General features: G+C 42.4%; 2 protein-coding genes across 6 annotated transcripts in view; both read left to right on the forward strand.

Moving 5' to 3' along the window:
• The first annotated feature begins 348 nt into the window (after positions 1-348).
• On the forward strand, positions 349-666 carry LOC110556681 (zinc finger protein 644-like). Its single transcript, XM_060383359.1, has one exon. The coding sequence runs from the start codon at positions 349-351 to the stop codon at positions 664-666; it is 318 nt and encodes a 105-aa protein (XP_060239342.1).
• Positions 667-9932: 9266 nt separating this feature from the next.
• The window catches only part of Dcp1b (decapping mRNA 1B), a 38656-nt gene continuing 23884 nt past the window's right edge, over positions 9933-24704 (forward strand). For 2 of the 5 annotated variants that reach the window (XM_060384025.1, XM_021650569.2), the window contains exons 1-3: positions 9933-10339; positions 15001-15041; positions 19246-19373. In XM_060384025.1, coding sequence (XP_060240008.1) covers positions 10190-10339; positions 15001-15041; positions 19246-19373 — 319 coding nt within the window. In that variant the 5' untranslated portion in view covers positions 9933-10189. The remainder of the gene's footprint in view (positions 10340-15000; positions 15042-19245; positions 19374-24704) is intronic. The other 3 variants (XM_021650568.2, XM_060384024.1, XM_021650570.2) reach the window with 3 other exon arrangements.

The following is a 24704-nucleotide window of genomic DNA, read 5'->3' on the forward strand; positions in this document are numbered from 1 at the left end:
AATATTGAGAGAGTCAGAGGAACAGTAAGTTTGCTGTGAGATGGTGTCTCCTAAAAATGTCAGAGGCGCTAAACCCATGAAGCCTCACAAACATGGCTGCCTAAACAAGACCTGAACAGGGATGACATCAGTGGACATGCTGACGTGGAAAGGGGAAAGCTCATGGGCACTCAACCCTAAACGAAGAACTACTACAGGCAATTAAGGAATGTTAAGAGCAGGAGAAAGGCGCCTAGGAGCACACAGTGCAGCACGTGACACATGCGCTCTCCCAAAGTCGCCCCGGTTTGATGCACGTGGCACCAAACTGCTTGGCTTAATTTTGGATGAGATTATTCTTGCATCAAGATGTTAATAAGCCAAAATTTAGCCTTAGATTGCAAGCAAGAGAAATCAAGGTCAAGATCTGGAAGCAAGAAGAAAATGCTAACATTACCTCATGGTGCTGACGAGGTATACATCCTTCGATGCAGGTTTTGTGGCCTAGCCTTTCCGGGTCCACTGTCTGTTCAGGAAGACTGGATTAAGCACTTGCAACGACACACTGTACATGCGAATCTTCCACGGACTGGAGCTGGCATGGTGGAAGTCACCTCACTACTTAAAAAACCAGCCTCTATCACAGAAACTTCTTTTTCTTTGCTAATGGCAGAAGCAGCGTCATAGAATAAGGAGTCCCTTTAAATAGCAAGTTTAACTGGATGTAAATTAAAAATTTTTGTCTTTTTTTTTTTTTGTAAGCCACATGAAAGTATCCATTTATAGATACCAAAGTAGGAAAAAATGGGGGGATGTGAACCACAGTGACATGAGAATAAGACAGTAAGTAGCCTGTATTTTATATAGGATGGAAGGGTGTTCTCAAGGGTCACTAAGCTGTTGACTGAGCTGACTCAGCTAAAGATCTCACACCTGAGAGCCACTTGGCAAAGGCTGCACAAGGGTCCTCGTGGACAGATGTGCTGAAAGTGATGTTCTGCAGTGCTACACAATCAAGGCTCTGGTTTCCCCTCACTTGCATAGAAAATAAGATACTATATTTTGTTACTAGGTATTTGGTGTTTTGTCTTATACCAGCAACTGCTAACTAAACTTACTCAACGTAGGGCATTAAATATCATGTACTTCATAGTTTGAGACTGTTTACCCAAATAGGGCAGAGTACTATTCTATCTAGATGTGTAAATGTTTTTTTTTAATCACATGGAATGTTTTTTTTTATATACTAAAAAGTTGGAGGGAGATTTGTTTAAACAAGTATTTTTAAAAGAAATATGTACACAGTCCTGGAAATTATTTGTGGTAAGGAAGTTTTCTTTACTCCAGTTGCATTTCTCAGACAATGATGTGGTACATCCATGTGACCTACTTTGTCAACAAAGATGCTATTTACCCTTTCCATTTTTGTATCATAACAGATTTAAAAAAATCTAATGTTCTTTATTGCAAGACACACTTTTGTTAACAGACTTGTTTCTTCGTAACGTTTTGTGTACAGTTTGACATGCCTAAAGGACAGGATTGTCTCTTTATTTAGCATTGTAGAAATGTAATTAACAAAGCTCACTACACAATTTAGAATAGGCTTTCTCATTTATATCATCTTCCAAATTTAATCAGTTAGCAAATATTAATACTCAAAATATTTCTACATATGATGAGAATGTTTAGAATTTCAAGTTTAGAACTTGTTTTGGATGTGATTATATGTATGAAAATTGTGTAACACTTTGCTCATGCTAAGAGCATAATGGATATTCCGACATAATGGAGTTACTGAAATAAATGTGCTGTGAGGAATGGAAAAAAAAAAAAACAGCAGGAGAAATAGTGTTCCAGGAAAGAGCACATCAAATGGTTATCCAATACAAATGGTCAGTACTGAAAACAATTATACACGTGATGTCATACAGACTACACAGGTTGTATTTATATAGCTAGGAACATATGTACATCATATTAGCAGTTAAAAGAAAAGCAGCAGGAATGAATTTGAGATACAGCAAGGGGGTACATAGACAGAGAAAAGAGAAGGTAAGAAATGATATACTATAATCTCAATTTTCTTATAAAGAAGGAAAAGATTAAATCATTTTTTTTTCCTTTTGGGAGTAGATTGCTTTCTGCTGTCTTCAGCTGCCTAAGAAATAAGTGAGCCATGCATTGAAAACAACCAATACACATTTCTTCCAACTGTTTCTCTCCTAGGGGAGAGAGTTAATAATTTACTTTCTACTATTGTTTGAAATAAAATTCCCAGCAGGCAGGTTACAGTTACTTTCTAATATCCAGTCCTCAGAACAGTCTCAAAGCGACTCTTTTTCTGCTACAGTCTAACTTAGAGGTCAATTACGGCACAAAGAAGAAAGCAAGAGAGCAGATTACGCATTTGTATTTTTAAATTATTGTGAAAAATAAGTCCAGTTTTATTTGTGTGTAAACATTCATACATGATACAAAGAATCTTTTTCTATATTGTTGTGTTTTCAAGCAATTTTAGCATTTTACATTTACAATTACCTTGTTGAATTATGTGGCCAAATTTGTCCTATCATCACACTGGTATAAATATCCCAGACACAAACACTATCTTTTATCACTCCACGTACTTATTTTGAATTGTAGTATCTAACCTCGTAGAACAAAGTCCTGGCACATACTTAATCACATAATGACAATTACAGGCTAATAATGAAACCTGAAGGCACACTGTTAGCCTGCAGCCTCAGGCTGAGGACTGTGGAGACACAGTGGACTCCCGCAGCTCTGGGGAGCCGATGGAAGTGGAAGGGATGTGGATTCCAAGGTCTTTGTTTGAAGTGGGCCTACGCTGATCTCAAAACTACAGTGTAGACATGAGCGGTGATAAACTAATTCTAAAAACACAGATTATTCAAACAGGAAGTACACAGGCTCCTGGCACCGCCCTAGAAGACCAGACTTTGGGCATTTGGGAGAAACAAAGAAAAAGATGCTCTGTGGGCCAGGGAAATGAGCAACCTGCCAATGGTGCTGAAGACTTTTCAATGTCATTTGTGTTTTTCTTTTGCCAAACATGGCTTCTGATATTTAGGGCTTAAAAATTATTTGAAAAATTATAACCAAGATGAACAAAAACTCTTTCCATCTCTTCTTATATCCCTTATAGTTTAACTTGGAAAGCTCAGAATTCACTACCATGGGCTCCTTTATCTCAACTTGGATTTCAATGTTCTGTAAATCCGGGCCTCTTTAAAAACAGATACTTAATGTAGAAAGTCGGCTAATTCAGGTTTTGTTCAATAGAGTTAGCATTTTCTAAGCTTCCACTAAGCACAAGGTGTTAGACCGAGTGGTAGAGAGACAACAAAGGGCATAAAAAACAAACACGTATGAAATAAAAATGTTTTTGTATAAAATCTGTTTTTATTTGCTCTACTTACTTATTTGCAAAGAAACTCTAAGCTAGGTTTGTGCAAATGTGAAAACTGTTCTTAGGCTTTCTGTAGCAATTCTCTTTTATCATGGCAATCCATGTTACCCCTTTTAGAATTATGATTATATATATATCATATAAATACATTAATAGCTCTAATTCAGGGTCTACTAAGTTAAGCCCCACAAGAAAGGTGACAGGGGGGCACGTGGAGGTTTTAAAAGGCAGAGAGAGTTCCACGGAGAAAGTAGGCAGTGAGTGAGCATTCTGGGGAAAAGGTCATTCAAGGAGGAGACGAGGAAAACAGATGGCAATGTGAGAGGTAATCGGGTGAAAACTGCCAGGCACAGGGAGATGGAATAGAGGTGGGGGGCTTCCTTCATTAATTCCAGTAGCAAACAAAGACAAGACACAAATCCTTCACTGAGACTTGCCTGTGAATCTCTAAGCAGGTGGCGGGATGCTCTTTTTAGTGCTTATGAGGTCAAGCCTGAGAAGCGCCTGGTGTTGAACAAGTCATGGAGAAGGGATGAATAGATGTCATGCAGTGTATTCTCTGTAAGCGCCCAGTGGCTGTGGCTGTATTGGTTACTCAGGTAATAATACCTGGATGTTTTTATGAGTATTTCTGGTACTATAATGCTGCCTGCATGGCCTGACTTCTCTATTGAGCTCAAAGCAGCCTGTTCTTTGGAAAGCATGGTTAATTTATCTCACTTTAAACCGGGGAAAACTGAAAATTAAGAGAAAAATGGTCTGTGGGGACAATGGGAAAAAAAAGACTAGGAAAAAGTAAACAATGTCCTGCTATAAATGAGGCAAACACACAACAGAATCTGTGTGCTCTTGCCAAATGAACAAAAACAGAAAAGCTGAGGAAGGGCTAACCAGAAAATTCTACTTTACCCATAGGACAAAGTCAAGTTTGTTGCACAGTACTAGGCTCCAAGCAAAACAGCCATTATTTCCAAGAGTTTAGCTGTGCCTACCTGTGAGAGTTCACCAGAGCTGGGCCTGTGGACTATTGACATACCCTCCAGGAAGGAAGGGTAGGTCACTGGACCTTCACCTACCAGTATTCAGCCATTTATATGCAGTTTTGCAGTGATGCCATATGGTCTTGTGACGGGACTTATAACATGTAGGCTAGGAAAAGAAAAATAAGGGGGATTCATCTAGGTGACTATGAGGACACACTGCTATCACCAATGCTGTGTGGCAACTTTGCAGTGCTAATTCCTGCTTTAGGTTATCCTTGCTCTTTAAGTAAGCCCAATAAACTCATTGGTTCCCCATTGTGAACTCTGGTGGAATCAACCTTTGGTTTATAGTTAGGACCTTATGAGTAGGGTGTAGACATTGTTTTTCTCTTCAGGGTAGGAATTTTGTGACTTTGAGAAGCATGTGGCCAGGAGCACAGAGCTTTGTAGAGCCAGCAGTAAGTTAGTGGGCTAACACTGTCTAGTCAACTTTGATGGCCACTTGAGAGGAGTAGAAGGCCGTAAAGACTAAATGATATTTAGACAACATGGTTTTGTTCTGTTTCTCAAACTACAAGTCACATTCCTTCAGTGAATCATGAAATCAACTTTAAAGGGTCAGCATTTTTAAACAAAAACTGTGTGTGTCCCATTATCCAACTCTCTATCTACCTAAACAGTTAATATTTGTGACCACAACTTACCACAAATTACAATCACCTGAGTAGGGAGCCTCACCTCAAGAATTGTCCTGGTTGCCTTGATTGATTAATTGGTTGGCTGATATGGAAAGATCTACCCCAAGTATGAACATTGTCTTCTAAATGCAGCCCAGATAAGAGGGTGTGGCAGAAGGAATATTATTCACCTTTACTTGCTGGCCTTCCCTCTTGCTACAGGATTGATTTGCTGCTGATACTGATATGAGAACCCGTGTTTCTAGGCTTCTATTGTTGAATAGGGACCAGCAGCAGTTGCCCGAGTACCCAAGTTTTCAGTTCCATATTGGGACTCATGGGGCATTTAGCTTTATGTACTGAGCAACTACCAGACTCTCAATATCCCAAGTGTGAGACAACTGATATTATTGTTTTAATGTAAGATGCCTTAAGGAATCTCTCTCTCTCTCTCTCTCTCTCTCTCTCACACACACACACACACACACACACATCCTATCAGTTCTATCCCTCTAGAGAACCTATCCTAATATGATATTTCATGAAATTTTTAGTTAATAACTGATATCAGTCACCTTGGCTTCCTTTCCTGTTACTGCAACAAAAGAAACTCAAAAGGAAAAAAGTTTATTTCATCTCACAGCTCAAGGACAAGTGGTGGAATAATCAAGGCAGCAGAAGCCTGAAGCATTTGGTCACTGTGGACCCTTGCTGTTAAGCTTGGCATTTCTGGATAGCCTCTGAGCTCGGTACAAGGTGACAGACTCCCTTTCTCAGCTGGGTTCCCTCTCCGCCTGATCTGGGGAACCCCAAATCCTTTAAGGAGAGTCACATAGCTCTCAAGGAAAATACAAACTTGGCCCTTTCCTGATAAGAAACCCATTCAGTGTGCACTGAGGATTGCTGGAAACACCCACCCTATTCTAATAAGATGTCTTGTTGTCTTGGCTTGCAACCAATGACCTTTGACCGTACTTGGAGTTCTTTCCCCAACCATAGGATAATTAAGTACTGCTTTCCTCCTCTTACGATAGGACTGTTCTGTAACATATTGATGAGGTATCCCTGGAGCCCCTAGCCCCAGCAAATCAAACACATTCGCCCTCACAACCCCTCCCACTGACCATGGTTTATAATGTCCCTGATTCATGAACTAAACGCTCTCTCATTCCATTCCTCTACCTAAACCATCTGATATTCGTCACTTATTCTGGGGAATGAAGGGCTCCCCTCCTCCCTGAAAATATGTCATTGAACTCCCAGGACTTAGCTGCCGGCCATAACTGCCTAGGTCACCCCTGGAGCCTGCCTGTCCACCATGAGCCTGGTCTGACGGGCAGAGAAGCACACAATCACCAGGCCTGTGTTTCAGCTGCGAGATGACCAGGCATGGAAGTTCCGCACCCCTGCCGTTAATACATGGGCTTAACCAAAGTGCTGTAACACTGAAGCAGCATCCCATGCATTTGGAACCCCTGAGTTTCCACTGCCGTCTGATACCTGCAATCTCATTTAAAAGAGCTAACTGTAGCAACCAGGAGAAAACTAATTTCCAACTCCCTTGGTGAGACTGAAGCCTTGGCTATCACAGGGGCCTGGCCCTGAATGCTTTAGCTGTTCCTGAGAGAAACAGAACCTTTGATCTTGAGGTTCCTCTGTTCCTGCCCAGAAACTGACAGTTCCTGAACTGTCCTGCTGGAGGAAGGCACTTCTGGTGTGGTGCTCAGCCCAGCAGCAGACCATCAGGTCACATGGAATACAAAACCAGGAAGCAGAGAGCAAAGAGAGCAATGGTCTGGCTTACCTTCTCTATCTCATATAGTCCAGGATCTCAGCACAGAAAATGGTCCTGCCTGCCACTCGGGCTTCTCATCTCACCCCAACCAACCTCATCAAGATAATTTCCCATGAGCATGTCCGAAGACTAGCCTAGCTCATACTGCACAGGTGCGGCCCAGAAGCTCTAGGTGTTCTAGAGCCTGTCAAGTTGACAGTTCGCACTAACCTTTACACTAATATATGAATGTATGTCCCGGGTTAGACTGCTAATTAACCTCAGGCCCAGTTTTAAAACTTCTGGAAGGCCCTGCTCTACTCTTCTGCATTGGGGGCCTATGCTTATATTTTATAAAACCATTTAAAATGGAGTTTAACCAAAAAATGTCAATTAAAAAGAAAAGTGTAACTATGAAAATCATATTGTCTTTTTATTGCTTTGAGAGGCCACATATGCTCACCTTTCTGCCAGTTAGGTCAGAATTCATAAATGTGGGTTTAGGGTTCTCAACGCAAAGCAAACCGTTTCTATCACTGATTCTCAACCTGTTGGTCTAAAAGCTTCATAACTTATAAAGAATTCTTTCAAGAGACTTTCATTTACGTGACTTATGCCATTGTGTTGGAATTGAAGCCGACAGCTACAGAGGATTTATTCGCTTGTAATAGAAGTAAAACGAGTTGCTGAGATGGCCAGTGGATAAAGTGCTCATGAGACGACGTGGGGTACCTGAGTTCAGATCCCCAGAACCCACACAAAGCTGGATGTGACGGTGCCGATCTGCAATCCCAACACACTTGCAGTGAGATGGAAGGCAGAAGCAGAGGAATCTCAGAGGCTTGTGGGCGAGCTATCCTGGTACATCCTGGTATATACAGTGCTGAACAAGAGGTCTTGCCTCAAACAGCGTAAAAGGCAAGGACTGACCCTGAGGCAGTCCTTCAATCTACACACACAAGCCATGCACAGTCGAGAGTCTGTGCTCACATACATTTATGCATATATACGCTACCTACACATCAGACACAAACATACATAATTTTATCCTAAAGAGTTTTTAGTGTGAGTGTGTTTTTGTTTCACCTGTATGTATGTATGTGTGTATGTATGTTCCAAGCACATGCCTGGTGTTTGGAGGCCAGAAGAGGGCTTGAGATGCCCTGGGATTGGAGTTTCAGACCATTACAAACCTCCAAATGTAAATTATTGGAATAAAATCTAGGTCCTCTGCAAGAGCAGAAAGTGCTCTTAACTGCTAAGCCAGCTCCACATTTTTTGTTGTTGTTGTATTTTAGTTTTTTTTAAAAACAGGGTCTCACTATGTAGCCTGGCTTGCCTGGAACCCGCTATGAGAGACCAAAATGGCCTGAAACTCACAGAGATTCATGTGTCTCTGCAACCCAAGTGCTGGTATTAAAAAGCACGGCTGTAAATTTTTAAAAATAAAAATAAGGGCACTAGTGCAGAGATCTCCCATCTCAAAGGACAAGGTAGAGAGTACACAAGGAAGGTACCCAATGTCGACTTTTGCCTCCCCCACAAAGAGTCACATGTACCTGCTCACACATGTGAATACATACACACAAATGCATAATCACACATAAAGGAGCAAATGAAAACTAGTAAGCTGGGGGTAGTGTCGAACACCTGACACTTGCAAGATGGAGGCAGCAGGATCAAGAACGCAAGGTCAACATTAGCTATACAGCGAGTTAGAGTTAGCGACATGAGCCCATTTCACAATAAAAAAAAATAAACATAAAGCCCAAAATAGAAAAATAAGCATAAAGCTATTAAATATAGATAGGATTCATGAACATATTTTCTTATTAAAATGAGAAAAATAATATACATTTTAGAAAGTTTCTTTCATGTCGGCTTGGTAGACAGTGAGACTGTGTTTGTTCCTGCCTATAATCTACTGCCATATGTACGTCCTTTCACATACATGGAACAAGCCTTAGCCTCACAAACACAGTGTAATTGTATAAGGGATACATCTTTACTGCCTTTTTAATGTAACTATGAATATTCTCTGATGATATATCAAAAATTGACACCCTGGAATCCTATCAACTTTTCCTGTTTTGTGGGGCACTGAAGTCCATTGGTCCACCTTGACCCTCAGTGGATCTTTTACCTATGCATGAGTTTGTGACGCTATCTTATGTGAAAAGCGTGTCGCTGAGCTAAGGGAGTAATATCCTTCAAATGCTGACAGTTTCCATTTAGACTATATATATATATATATAAAGTGCTATCACCACAGATCTCATCTGAAAAGACCTAAGTATTGAGATGTTGTCAAGCTCATGGCCAATTTTTAAGAACTAATCTCAAAAATTATCCTTGGCAACAATAGTATCCCCTGTTTTCTTGAAAGCGACAGGAAAAATCTCAGATGTGAAAAAGCCTCTCCAGTATCTATCTGAATAACCAGTTTGTTCGTCTTCTTTCACGTTAAACTATTGCTCTGTGGAGGTAAAAACTAAACCCCCAGGGTTGGATGGGTGACAGAGCCGGATAATCCAAGCACTAGAGACCCAAGACAAAGCCATGACAGGTTGAAGCCCACCACAGAAATCTATCTCAAGAAACAACAACCCTCCTCCCCATAAAACCACAAATTCAGCCCGACTCAAGCACAGAACATTTTTTCCTAGAGGCAAATACGGCGTGCAACAACTCTGTTTAATCCATAATACTTTCTAGCCCCCCCCCCCCCCACACACACACCCCGGGAATATTTTTTAAAGTATATCCAGAGCTTGGATTTTAACAAAATTAGTAATTTTATCAAGTGACACCTGGCTTCAGCTGCATGTCAACTTTTCCAGAGAATGCACAGCAGCAAAACTACAGTGACTGGTGATATAGTTTGGGGTCTGCCTTGGTTTAGTACTGGTGCACCCGTCCTCAGTGTGCACACATCAGGCAAGTCTCAGCATTGCAGAGGACAGTCTTAACCCCGAAGGCCTCTTAGACTCTCCAGGAATCCCTCACAGCTATTGGAGAGCACCCTTTGAGAATCCTCAGAGTTCTTCTTGGAGTTGTTATTTTTGATTGGGTTTGCTCCTCGAAGAGCTAGGTCGAGGCGAGGGCCATATCCAAGAAGGAAATGCACGCAGCTCCTGAAAAAACCAGCGGATAAAATGGGCTTCGGAGAGCAGGCCTGGGCTTCCTGTTGCCAGGGCGACGATCCTCCGCGAGAGGGCCCGGGCGTCGATTGGCAAGCCTAGCCTGGGTCCCCAAGTGCCGGAAGGTCGCCCCGCTGCGGTCGCTCGTTCGGCAGTCGATTAAGGGGGCTTCCTGGAGGCCGGGCAAGAGGGCGGGTGGGAAGATGGCGGCCTCGGTGGTTGGTGGCCTGCCTGGGAAGGGGCATGGTATCAGCCTGGCAGCCCTGCGGCGCCACGACCCCTACATCAGTCGCATCGAGGACGTGGCCAGCCAGGTGGCTCTGTACACTTTCGGCCATCGGGCCAACGAGTGGGTGCGTGCGGACGCGGCGGCCGTGCGGACAGCGGGGAGGGGCGCTGGGGGAAGGATGCTGGGCATGGACAGGCGGGCGGGGAGCGGTCCTGGCGGAGGGCGGGCTGCGCGACCCACCGGTGGGTGGGGAAGATGGATACCGAAGGTGTGGCCGGTGCCGCTGAGGCCGGAAGACAGAAGCTCTCCGGCGGCGGAGGGCAGAGCGGAGCCCCTAGCTTAGATGGGTGCAGAGAAGTCCAGCCTCGCCGAGGGGGAGAAGCCAGAGTCAGAAATGCAGGGCAGGCACCCACTTAAGAGCAAGCTTGGGGGAATAAAGAGGAGATGGGTATGGGTGAGAAGCCCCAGACTTTGATGTAGGCATTCATAGTTGGTAGGCTAAACCGTCTCAGTGCATTTCACAAGAGCGAGCCCCAGCCTACAGTGACTGGATGAAGTTTGGTTTCCCTCACAACTAGAATAGAATTGGAATGAAAAAACAACTTAGTTTTGGCGTAGGCATTGATTCATATCATTTGTAAACCACCCCTTTGAATATAAAGGTGTCATTTCTCCCTCATTTGTAACTTTTGTCCAAATATTTATTCATCTGTATATAACCATCGGTCTTAATACGGTTCAATGGGATATGAAGAACAGTTTGCAAGGATTTCAAATGATTTTTTTTAATTTGGTGTGTTCACCAACTCTGAAACAAACATCAAAATTTATGCAAGGAAAACTTTAATTATTAAGCAGATTTATTATTAGGTAAGCCTCACTAAGAACGACATGAAAACCAAGAACACAAAAAGGATGAAGAAAGGAGTGGAGACGGAGCTTGGGGCTCCATCCCCAGCACCCTTGAAAAATGGTCGGGAATCAATTGCAATAGTTTTGTTCTAAGTTATTAACCGAGGCGAGGCAAAGGATTCTTGTCTCTTCTAGTAGCCAGACCGGAAGGGAAAATGTTCAGGGTTCTGACTGCTTCTGGCTCTGTTAACTGGGGCTGTTTTTTTCTGGTCACCAGAGGAAATGACCGTATGGGTGTTTATGTAAAGGGAGTTCCTTCACTAAAACATGCATCTGTGTGAAGATACTCCACACGTAGGTGCTTCTCTCTAAGGCAGTGGTTCTCAACCTTCCTGAGAGAAGGCCAGGACCTTTTTTAAATACAGTTCCTCATGTTATTTTCCTCACTACTTCATAACTGTAATTGTGCTGCTGTTAGGATTGTAATGTAAATATTTTGGGAAATAGAGGCCTGCCAAAGGGATTGTGCCCCACAGGTTGTAGTTACATGGAGGTGTAGATGGTGTAGGACCCAATAAGGGTTAGTGGTGTAAATTGACTGAGCAGGAGGCTCATGCTATACATCAGAAGCTGTTGAAATGTCCAGTGGAGCATTCCCTGCCTGAGTAGCAGGTTTCCTAGAGCCTCTTCCTAGCCCTGTGTGGCAGAGACCTTGTAGAAATCCCTACAGAGGCAAGGCCAGATAGCCAGTGAAGGCCAGTCACAAACACTGCATCCAAAGTGTGTCATGACGCATTATCTACAGGACTCTTGTTTTCCTGCTTCCTGGATTTGTTTTCTTCACATAGGGCATAATTCATTCAGTAAAAGGTCGTTCTTTCAAAGTACTAATCTTCTAGGCTGTGGTTGCCTGGCAAAGGAGAGAGGCCCTGTTGAACAACAGAGCAGTCACTGGGGGAAATCAAGTTGTCACTGCCGTTTTCCTGTGCTGTGTCAGTCAGATCTCTGGGTGGAAGCCTTTCAAATGTGAACCTAATAAGTATAAAGATATTCTTAGGAATGAAAGAGAAAGTATTTGCAAGAAGGTCAGTGGGGTCTAAGCAGGGGAGTCTGTGTTTTGTTGGACATCTACATCTGGTATTCAGAGGAGAAATGAAGGGTGCACAGAGCATGAGGATCAAGGGACTGCATGTGCTTAGCATGTAGATCATGTACTTAGCGTGTGTACAGCCCTTGTTTAGTCCCCAGAACACACACATAAAAGCACAAAGTATTAAGAGTTTTGCCCTAACTAGAATAGGAATTTTAGAACTAACTTTACTCCTTTTTGCCAAGAAAGACTCCTCCCCAGAAATACCCTGTTGGTCAATGAATATCTATAGGTAGTCAGACCATTTGTTCTCAGAGGATTTGATTCTCCCCACCCCCAGCTCTGGTGACATTTGACAGTGTCAGGAAACTTAGAGGATGAGGGTGCTGGCAGGATCTGCAGAGCAGAAGCAGAGGTGTTGCCAAATGCCCTGCAGTGAGCAGGCATCTATCTACATAGGAAGTCCAGAACATGAGCAAAGCAAAGCTGAAGGCATGTCTTAGAACCACAAGTGTCCCTTATTTCCAGTTAACAGTTCTGAGTTTCCTGTGCATCACAGTAGCTGAGTTCAGAGGTGCAATTCATCAGATCAGAGCTCTGGATGAGCCCTAGACGGCTGTGAAGTGCCAGAAGCTGCAAAGGTGGCTTTGCTGCTATGTGTGCAATGGACAGGGACAGCTTCAGAAAAATAAGGTGGACCCACTTTTGGTTATTTTAATTTAGAATGTTCAGAAAAATTGAGATTGCTTTCAATTGTTTCAGATGTCAGTGTATTTACTTCTAACAGTTTATGAAACAGCATTATTTATACTCTTCATTGTTTTTAGTAATGAACATGTGTGTGTGTGTTTCCACCTTTACTTTCAGAGTTTACACTAAAATACTTCAGAACTGTGAACTTATAACTTTAAGTCTGCCTTATCTAGAGGATCTGAGGAGAGCTAATAAAAGCCTGTTTTAACTATTGCCATGTCCTAAATTCACTGGTTTGTACAGAAAGAAAGAAAGAAAGAAAGAAAGAAAGAAAGAAAGAAAGAAAGAAAGAAAGAAAGAAAGAAAGGAAGGAAGGAAGGAAGGAAGGAAGGAAGGAAGGAAGACACCTGGCCACCTTTGAAAATCAGTTTGAGCCAACATGGCTCTAACAGCAATACAATACATTTCCAGAGCTCTTTTTAGCCAAGTATGGGCTCTTAAAATGCATTTTCTTAATTATTAAAAGATTTGAGTTGTGTAAGCCAGTTATCTTTTTAATGTAGAAGATGAGACAGAACAGTAAATGAATTATCCCAATGTGATCTGGCAGGAACTTCACTCCAGGCTCATATTGTGATTACTGTGCCTTCCCATGAATACCCATGTAATTCCTTCCCACGAGCAACTTCAAACAACACTCAAGTTTGAGAATTGTTTTTGAGTTATAGTTAAACTTCTGATTTTGGATTATTCTAAACTAAAGTCGTTAACTTTTTTTTTGCTTTTTAAGTAAAGAGAATCTTTGTTGCAAGGGAAGAAAAGCAATCAATTGGAAGCATTCAGCTTATGCGCGCAGATAATATGGAAGGTTTGATTTGCATTCCAAAGTGAGGAGGCCCAGGTCAGACACTGGGAAGCTGCTTTGATCTTGTAGGAGCCTAACAGTGCATGCACATAGCTCTCTATACCTGTCTCTGCTTCGGTTTCCCATCAGTGTAACTCATAGTACCAAAAAACTTGGCTCTTTCAATTTCCTCTTAAAGGTATTGTATATTGCCTAAACACTTGCTAGCTATGCCAGTTCAGCTCTGAATGGGTTTGCTCAGAGGCCTAAGAGTGTGTTTCTAACGGGCTCCGGGTAATGTAGCTGCTTCTCTTCTGGTGACCACTCTTCAAAACTCCCGGCACCAAGTCACCGAGAAAACAGCGGTACTCAAGTACATTGCTTGAAAAGATCATACTTTCAGTTCTGTGCCTTTAAAAAATTGTTATTCCAGTGTTACATGCAATTTTTAAAGAGTGTATCTTGCATCAGAATTATAGAGTACTTAGTTTTAAATGATTTGGGTAGTGAATGTTATAAAACATTGAGGCCTTAAATAGGATAATAGAATGCTTAAATTAAATTATGTAAATGCCAAAAGCACACGTTAAATTCCGAATTACAATAATCCCATCACTGGTTAAGCAAAAGAACTGCATTGTGCTGTGCTGATGAACAGGAGCCCAAGTAGCCAGAGTTCCTGTTGTCTTGGAGAAATGGAAGGAAAGCCAAAGAGCTCAAACTTTCTTTATAACTTCACCACCTCCCCCAGATTTCCCCTGGCAGCTCTTGAGTCCTAACTTGGTAGTATTTCTGTGTAATGTTATTTCAAGTCTTTGGCCAAAGTGACTGCAGTATTTCATGCCAAGAAGGTGTTTGTTCACTTGAAGACTCTAGCGTAGCCTCGTCCGTCTCACAATCAGAGTATAGTTATTGACATCATCTGTGCTCCTCGTGACAGGACACGGCAATGAACACAAGATAAAGTGGAGGGAATGCGGCACAGATCACAGCTTACTGTAACAGCTTGCTGGGCTCGCACGTAGGTGGCTGGAGGAGAGGGCGCACACTTGCCATCTCTTCCTTCTGGTTAAGTCTAGAGCACACTTTCTCTGTTGCAGGCGAGCCACTCACGGTGCTTGGGAAAGACAATAGTGACCAAGTAGTCCCCACAGGCCCTGGTCGCGTCAACCCATGCCTTCCCCTTCCTGGGGGCCCCTCTTGTTCTGTATTGCCAGGGTGTGGCTCCCTGGTGCTCTGTGAGTTCACACTCTCTGCCTTAGAATAAAGAGAACGTACAGATGGGATGTGTCTGCTTTGTTTCTAGGAGAAGACTGGAGTGGAAGGAACCTTATTTGTTTATACAAGGTAAGAGTATCCATTTTTAAAAAAAGAATACTTTTTGAAATATTTTAGCTTAATTTTGTCACTTCTTGAAAGGCAGTTTTCTTTCAAAGAAGTACAACAACCAAATCCATCTGAACTGACTGGTTGGCAAGGGGGAATAAAATAACACACAATGTCACCTGGCACACTGAGATGGTACTAATTTCAGGCTGTAATTCCAACCTAAACCGTAATACTTGGTTTAGCAGTACCTAGTCATCGTCTGATGCCAGCGACTTGCACACGCTTCGCTAACACGCTGCACTGCCAAGAGATTAGAGGTGCACTGTTAGGAAAGCTAAATTAGTCGGCGGTTGGAAAGGGCTTTGTGGCTCACCTTCCCTCACCTTTAACTGCCTAAAAAAGCACGCCCCAGAACTGAGTCTGTCTCTCAGTCTTCCACTGTCTAGTTAATGCTGTTTCAGAATTAATTTAATTAACAAGCTCGTGCTTTTAATCATTTCTTTTTTTATCAGATATCATTAACACCCCACATGCGTGCAGACACACAGTATGTAGATTGTCTTAATGACTACATTTTATCCATTCAAATTGCCACATAAATAACTTACCTGAACTCTGTCACCTAGTGGGAGCACATAGATTGAATACAAAACTAAACATAAATAAGCAGGGCACGAAAATAAACCCTAACCAATGCAACGGTTTCACTGAAGAAATAAATGTATATTTACATATATTCAAGTTTAAGATAAACACAATACGGGATACACCGTCCCAACAACTGGTTGCTGTATAAGCCGCACTGGGCTGCTGTGGCTGTGGAAGGCATTGTGCAATGACTGGCCTTACGTTGGGCTTCGTGACAGGAAGTCTCAACAGGAAGAAAGGCAAAAGTAGAGACACAGAGCTTCTTGTATAAAGGGACAGTAAGAGATTTATTCTGATATAGAAGGTTCCTATTACAGGAACTCCAAAAGGAGACCTACAGAGCCATAAAAACTGAGCCCTGGGGGCCCTGAAGAGAATGATACCCCAGCGGAAGACAATGCATGGAGAGGACCTAAAACTCCATCTCAGATGTAGTCCATAGACTCAGTCTCCAAGTGGGTCCCTAGTAAGGGGAGCAGGGACTTTCTCTGGCATGAACTTAGTGGCAGGCTCTCTGATCACCTTCCCCTGGGGATGGGGGGGGCATGCAGACTTGCCAGGCCACCGAGGAAGACAATGCAGCCAATCCTGATGAGACCTGATAGGTTAGGGTCAAATAGAAGGGGAGGAGCACCTCCCCTATCAGTAGACTAAGGGAGGGGCATAGGGGGAGAAGAGGGGGAAAGAGGGTGGGATTGGAAGGAGATGAGGGAGGGGGTCACAGCCAGGACACAAATTCAATAAATTGCAATAAAAAGGAAGGTTCATATTAGCATAAGTGATGCTATTAGACAGAATGGCGGACTAAGGGTTCTGAAGTTTATTTTTCTAGCAGTAGGGAGTAGCTGAAGGCTTATGGACACCAGGATTCTTAATAAGCTGTGAAAATGCATGGAGAGTCAATGTGTTAGCATCACAAGGAGGCACTTGTTCTAAAAGAAACTGGAGTTAGGCACGATGTTAAGAGGATGATTGCCTTGAAGTAGGTAGGGGATGCTAGAGTTGGGACCAGAATAGCTGTAGCTGAGATGAAAGTCTGTGTGAACAGAGGGTATGGTGACATTGAGAAATGGAGCCTCTAAGTAAATGGCAGCATTTGAACTGAATGACAGAATTGTTGGTAGAATTCGAACAGCCAGGGAGAGAAGGGGTTGGGTGTCACAGATCAGGGTCTACGTTTCTACTTCATCTCTGTGTATTTTGCAGAGCAGGGGATGTGAGGGCCTCAAGCTTACACACTCTTATCACTGAGCTATACCCCCAGCTTTTGGTCTTCAGGGTTTTGAAGTAGCACAACAGTGGTCTCAGTTCATTCAAATTCAGGAATCCAACCGCTTGGCATAGGGCAATTGTTGGAGAGGTTGACATTGTCTAAGAGGACTGTCAAAAGGGAAATGGGTATAAGTTGGGAACATAAAAAGCAGAACTAGGACAGCCTTAAGAGGCCATTTGGAGGCATAGTATAGGAACGGTGGGAGAGGGTGGCAGCTGCCCTGTCGTCCAGGGAGAGCAAGTGGACAAGAAGGAATGGCTAGCCAGGCTGCAGGCTGGGCAAGTCAGTTGTTTCAGGTCATGAATGCCCAAGAATTATTGGCATTTTAGTCCATGTTATATTCCAGAACATTCCATAAGCACCAAGTAGATTTGTTCGGCATGAATACTGTTAGGAATGTAAAGTGTAAAGAGAAAAACTAAAGCATTCAGTCTGTATTCTCTTTCATTTTGAGGAGGGTTATTTTGAAGGGAGAGAGTCATTAATATATATTGGTGATGATTTTAAGGACTTTTCTGCTGAATTATACAATTATTTTCTCCTTTGTGCCCAAACCAAGTATGTCTTTGCATTTTCAAGTCTTTTATTTTTGAGGTAGTGTCTCATGTAGACCAGGTGGGCCTCAAACTAACCGTGTAACCAAGGATAGCTTTGAACTTCTGATCCTCCCAAGTGCTGGAACTACAGCCATGTGCCAATTTTATGTAATACTGGAGATGGAACCAGGGCTTCGTGCATGGTAGGCAACTCTTCTGCCACTTGAACACAACCCATCACACAAATCAAACACGTCTTAGTATGCTCCATATTGCTAATGGAATGATAAGTTACACCATTAGGCTGAGAAAAATAAACCCTCCCTTCCCAAAACTATCTCTTTTTATGATGGAACCTACTCCTTTCACCCCTTCCCACGCGGGTGCCTGCCCATCCCGCGTGTGTGCTCATGCCTGGTCTGGAGAGGCCGTTACCTCGCTGCGAGGATGACAGCAGTTTGAGTTAAGGACATGATGCTGGCTGCGCTCCACCTTCACTTCTCTTCCAGGAGTGTTTTTAGTGCACCTGGCATCTTTGATTCTGGGCCTGTTGGATAAACTGTGGTATGGTTCCATGCCATTTATGCCATGAGACCTTTTGCTATTGAAATGCATGGAGATGGCTCATCCTACTTAAAAATCATATCTGCTTGTGATAGCGTTCATGCAGACACAGTCAGTGGGATTTCCGAATTTCACTGAAATTTCTGGAATTTTATGTGCATGGCCCCCTGTCAGGCTTGGGAGTTCATTTTTATCTATTCTTAAGTTTAAATAGAAATTTCTGGTTTTGGAATTGAGGCTGTACCTACCAGTGCTTTACCTCTTTGTAGAATAAAAGTGCATCAAAGATTGCCTTTCATCAATTAGAAGGTTGGGGGGGGGTTAAAAATAAAACCCTGTACGTGGCAAAGTAGCAATGTTGTACTTTATCGGTATAAAGTGGTTAAAATAAATAAAACTCATTCTCTCCCAGATTGTTGGTGATAACCCTAGCAGCCTCCTTAACTTGAATGGATGAGTGCTGCTTGCCTCTGTTAAATGTGGACATTGTGCTTATTTGTCACCAGAGGGTTCTTGGTTGAATTATGATATGGCTGTCACCCCAGCACAGGCAAAGGCACACATGATGTATAACGTGGGTCCTTGGTACCTTACTGAGGAGGTATTCAAGATTTATTGAATGAGTTGAAAAATAAGGTTATCTAAAGGTCACAGTTTTACTGAGAAAAGTTTTATAGTAGCTGGTCCAGACAGCCATTTGCTTTTTATCAAAGAGAACCTGTCTCCCAGGTTTGTTGACAGTTGCCTCATTTTCCTGAGGTTCTCAGTTTCAAACTAACATTTATACTTTCAATAAAAACTATCTTTTTGTAATGATGTACACTCATTTAGCTCTGAAACCCCTTGAAAGTATCTGTCAGTAGAAGTTTTTTGTTTTGTTTTTGTTTTTTTTTTAAGCAGTTATCATCTTTGTCTTAAAGGAATGTACAGCACAGGTAGGAAGATAAGTTACACATGCAAGATATACAGTCGCATATGTTAAAAATGATGACCCTAAGGGCAGTCTGTGGTACATAGATATATAGGTGTGTGTGTATATATATGGTGTAGGATCCCAGGAATAAAGAATGTTGCTTCCTGTGTGTGCAGCCTGGGAAACTGAATGCACACAGCAAAGGTGGTAGACGATGTCGGAATTTGGCTACCCTGCAGGTTTGGCATGCTTAGCAATTTGTCTTTCCCCCTGCTCCGTGATTTCCAGGTCTGCCTCTCCAAAACACGGATTCACCATTATGAATAGGCTCAGCATGGAAAACAGAACAGAACCCATTACTAAAGACCTGGACCTCCAGCTCCAGGACCCTTTCCTTCTCTACAGAAATGCCGCATGTGAGTCTCTTAATACAGTGGTCGTCTATTTCTGACATCTGGCCAATGCCGAGAGTCACGGTGTCCTCCTTATATTCTGCATTTAGTGTTAGTGACTAGGGGGTTAGCATTTGTTAGCTTGGAAGCAGCTTTTTTCTTAGAAAAGTTCAAGCGAGAGTTTTCCTAATCCCTGTCTTGAGCAGCTCTTTTGCCTGTAGAATGAACCAGTCATTGACCCTAATCTTAAGTAGGAATGGGGGATGTGGGTACTTGGTCAGGAGACAGTAGAGGGACACATACATAGCATCCCAGAATTAATGATTTGTTTGGTGGCAGTTTTCCCTTGTGTATCACCTCTGACCAAGAATAGTGAAAAGAGATTGAGAGAAAGACAGTCTTTTGAATATTTAATCATTGAAAAGTCAAAATCTAAAGAATTTTGGCCTTTCTGAGTTGTAACTATTTGTACTGGTGAGATTGCAGTAGGTAACAAAATGGTCCTTGATGGACTTGAGATGAAGTAGCAGTTGCCTGTATAGTGTTCTGTCCTCATTTCACGCTTGTGTCTTATCTGACACCTGTGTTGAACTAGAGAAAGACTAATGAAGCTGTGAGCTTCAAGCTCCTTCACTGTAGGAGCACACTGCTTGAAAGGTAAGTATGTGCGTGCTCTTAGGCTCTGTGGGTGACTGCCAAAGAGACTTCGCAATCTAGTAATGGCTTCTTCTCTTTGAATTTAAGATATAGGAAGCTGTTACTAGGAAGATGGCTCAATAGGTAAAGTACTTGCAACATGAGGACCTGAGTTCAGTACTAGCACGCATGAGCGTGTGTGCACGCACACACACACACACACACACACACACACACATACACACACCAGGGATGGCGGTGTGGGAAGACAAAGTGAGCTGGGTCCCCAGAGCTTGCGGCCTGCCAGTCTAGCTAAAAGAGAGAGATCCAGGATCAGCGGGAGACCCTGTCCTGAAAACTAAGGTAGCTGACAGAACGCTTCAGCAGATAAGGCCTTGCTGCCAAGCCTGAGAGCCGAGGTGTGATTCCTGGAGTCCACATAAAGGTAGGAGAGTGCCAGCTTCCACAAGTTGGACACACACACATATTGCATACCACACACATACAAAAAAGGTTGGGAAATGGCTTTGTGTTTAAAGTGCTTTCTCTGCAAGCATGGGGACCTGAGTCCTGATCGCTAGCACCCAAATCTAATCCAATGTGGTGGTCTGTGTCTGTCCATCAGCGATGGGGACAGAGACAGGCAGACCATTTAGTCTAGCCTAAATGGTTTGCTTGAGGTTCTGTGAGACACCCTGTCTTTAAAAAAAAAAAAAAAAAGAGGTGGAAAAGTGGTAGAGGAAGGCACGCTGACTGCTGCAGCCTCTGGCCTGTATACGTTGCTGCACTGGGGGTGCACCTGTGCACGCATGCACACACACAGCCTCTCAACATGCCTCCCAACACTCACAGAATTTGCCTACTGTGTATGATTCAGAATTTTAGTAATGTAATACAAGTAATATTTGACGATAATCCCAATGAATAGTTTAAAACTAAATGTAACATTTAATACATTAAATATGATGCTATATTTAATTGTACATAATTAGGTTGTCATGATAAATGCCCATTCCTTAATTTTTTATGAGAAAAGTTAGAGCTATTAAAACTGTAACATGACATACCAATGGTAGGTTCCATGAAAAGAAGGATTTTGCAATACTTTCAAAAATGGTTTATTGCTGTTTCTTTGCTGATGCTTATAGTTATGTTAGAATATTTAAAGGAGATTATATTCAGGCTAAGGAGCTAACTCATTAAAGTACTTGTGCAGATATTATCACCTGAGTTTGATTCCCCAGAACCCATGTGAAAAAGCTGGGTGTCATGGTATGTGTGCTTATAATCCTAGGAAGCAGGGACAGGAGGGATCCTGGGGCTCACTGGCCAGCCAGCCCAGCTTACTTGGTGAGCTCCAAGCCAGAGAGACTGTCTGAAAAACAAGGTGGACAGCACCTGAGAAGGAAGACACTGAAGTGCATGTCTGGCTTGTGCATCCAAAAAATACTGTGTTCTGTGTCAAATTAACATATTCAAATGCTAATAAAGAAGCCACAAAGATTAATGAAGAAGAGGAGCTGGGGAGATTCCTCAGCAGTTAAGAGCACTGGGCCACTCTACCAGGGGTCCAGGGTTTGATTCCCAGCAAGCACATGGTAGCTCACAAGTGTCTATAACTACAGTTTCAGGGGACCCAACACCCTCTTCTGCCTTCCACAGGCACCAGGCAATAAATGGTACGTGTGTGTGTGTGTGTAATAAAAATATTTAAATATTAATGTAGAATAAATGATACTAGTGATCTAACATAATCTTATTTATGTTAGTTGTCCTTATTTTGGACAAGTAATTGATCTAGTCACTATAAATATTTTGAATTCTTATATATTTCATTGCATCATAGATTATACCAAAAATTTACATTTCTTTAATGTGTTGATTTATAAAATAGCTTCCCTAAGCTTCCCAGGGCCTGTCTGACAAAAACTGCTGTGTGGAGGTAGTGAGCTCATAGCAAGCCTCACTCTAAGTTTGCTTGGGATGATAGTCAATGGTCCCGTGGGACTGTTGACCTAGAGTGTGGCTTGTCTGAAGGGACAGGACTGTGTGCTTAAAGCACACAGCGTGTTTCAGAGCCTTAGCAAAATAGATAGATAGATAGATAGATAGATAGATAGATAGATAGATAGATAGATACTTTAGAAACCTTATAATTTTATATTGGTTAATGTTGAAGTGATACAATTTTGGATAATTGGGCTAAATAAAGTATATGATTAGATTTACTTTTACCTTCTTTGTTATTTCTAATTTAAAATGTGAGGTATGGCCGGTACCTGTGGATCTTACACTTCTATTGATGAGCCTGCTCTGCTCTTACAGATGAGGAAGTTGAGGCTTGGGGGAGGTGAGAGCCCGCATGGTCACCCTGCTCCCGGGTGCTGTTCCCCACCCCTGCACTGCTCCCTCTGCTGTTACGCATGGGTACGAACGAGAGCAGTCTTCGGATGCCTGTGTGGCTGTTTCTAATTGGCCCCTATATACAAAAATCAAATCGGTTAAACAGAGATTTGAAGGCAATGTCTTCACTCTCCTGCATTTGTTTTTCTCCATTTTGTCTTCCTTAATATCTGATGCTTGGCTGCCTCTGACACAGTCGTTTGGTCGTAGTTTACTTCTCAAGGCTTCTCAGCCCCTGACATCCACGGTCCACAGAAGGTTTATCATGAGTTTGTCCCGTGTGGGTACCTCTCAGATGTTTCTTAAAGCTCAGATATTATGTAACTGTTGCTTTTGGCTTTCTAAGTCTCTGCTAATGCCCCTTTGGCCTGGGAGCCAGGCTTCATGCAGGGTGTTTTTCCTGATGACTTTCTCATTGGGGTCTGTACAGACCTCTAGAGGGCCTTGGGCTTTGCCTGCCCCACAGACATGTCTGCCGTTGCAGTAGAGCAAAGGCTGGAAGAGCTTCACGTGAGTTTTCTCACAGAATTGTTTAGGCTCATCGGATGAAGAAAAAAGGTAACTAGACGAATCTATAATAGCGAAATAAGAAAGCAGAAAATCCCAAACTCTCTTCGTTTAATTATTAAAGAAAAAAATTCATAGGTAAGTTTGAATTTTAATCAACACAAAATAGATTACTTCATTGTAGTAAAGGTTTTATAGTCAGAGCTTCACTGGAGTTATTGAAAAGAAATTTGACCTAAGTGAGCTTTAATTTATTGTTTGTTTGGGGGGGTGTATCATATACACATGGATGAACAAGGATGTGCACCTCTGTGTGCATGCAGAGACCAGAGGAATAGGTCAGAGGTCAGAAGTCCTCCTCTATTGCTTCCTTCCCTAGCCCTTTGAGACAGGGTCTCCCACTGTGCTGGAAGCGTGCTGTTTTCAGCAGGATGGCGAGGCTGCCAGCTCCTGGGATGGGCCTGTCTTTAATACCTCCCCTCCTCCTCCAGGGCCTGGATTCTAAAAATAAGATGTAGAAAGCAGATAAGGCAGTTATTACATCGGAGGTGAAGTTACATGCATTCATTTGTTCAACAGACATTTCCTGTCTGCCAGGCACTGTGTTGGACTTTGTGGGGACTATCCTATTAAATTCTTGTAACTTTTTGTTGGAAATGCTGTTTTCTCTTTTCTACCAATGAGGATACTGAATTTGGAAAAATAGTTCAGCAGTTAAGAGCACTGGCTGCTCTTCTAGAGGACCTGGTTCAATCCACAGCGCCCACACGGTGGCCCACAACTTCAGCTCCACGGACTCCAACCCCCTTTTCTGACCTCTGTGGGCACCAGGCATGCAAGTAGTATACGGACATACAGCAAAGCACCAGTACACATGAATTTAAAAAAATAGTAAAAAATCCAAAATATTTTAAGTGCTGAAGTGACAGCCCAAAGGTTTGGATTTGGGGTTTTCAATTGCTTCTCAACAGGGGTTAGATCAAGTGCAGGTTGTGGGTTTTCAGGTTAGAAATGAATTACAGGTGAAATCTATGCAAATATTCCAACATTAAAAAAAAAAACTGAAATCTGGAACTTTCTGGCTCAAGTATCTCCCATAAGGAGCATACAGCTGCACAGGCAGCTGAATTCAGTGTTGATCAGGAAACTAAAAAAGGATCTATATACTGAAAAATCTTTCCTTCCCTCTCTCTCCTTTTGATCCCTTCCTCTCCCTTCTCTGTCCTCCGTCCCCTCCTCTTACTTGGGCATGATGGACAAGACTGTACCACGCAGCCACACCTCAGTCCCCTGCTGGACATCTCTTGTATAACTGCCTACTAATACTCAGGTCAGGAGATTCAAGACTGAGTGAGACCTATCTGCATTGACTTTTTGTCTTTGTTTTTCTCACAAAATCAACTTTCCTTAAATTGTCAATTCTTTTTAGCAGAGATTTAATTTTCTAACATCTTTTCTGCATCCTTCACCTAAAACAGTATATAAGTAATAAGTAGTTTTAAAATATAATTTTAAGTATTTTCTTGTTGGTTATTAAAGTACATACTTTAATTTATCCCAGAGCTTCAGCTAAATTGTACCTGTATATATACCCACAATAAATAGCAGCAGTAAGAAAGTAAATTTACAAATAACGGGTGGGCATAATTTGGAAGGAGCTTTGCTCACTCGACTAAGAATGTGATCTGTGAAACCTTTGCTCTGCCATTATACTACCATAAATCATTTAGTTACTGTGTAGACATGAGTAACAAATTTCAAGTCCCTTGTAGACAGAGGCTATATCCTATATTTTAATTGGGTTCTGTG

Source organism: Meriones unguiculatus, chromosome 5 (assembly GCF_030254825.1).
Source record: "Meriones unguiculatus strain TT.TT164.6M chromosome 5, Bangor_MerUng_6.1, whole genome shotgun sequence".
NCBI lineage: Eukaryota > Metazoa > Chordata > Mammalia > Rodentia > Muridae > Meriones > Meriones unguiculatus.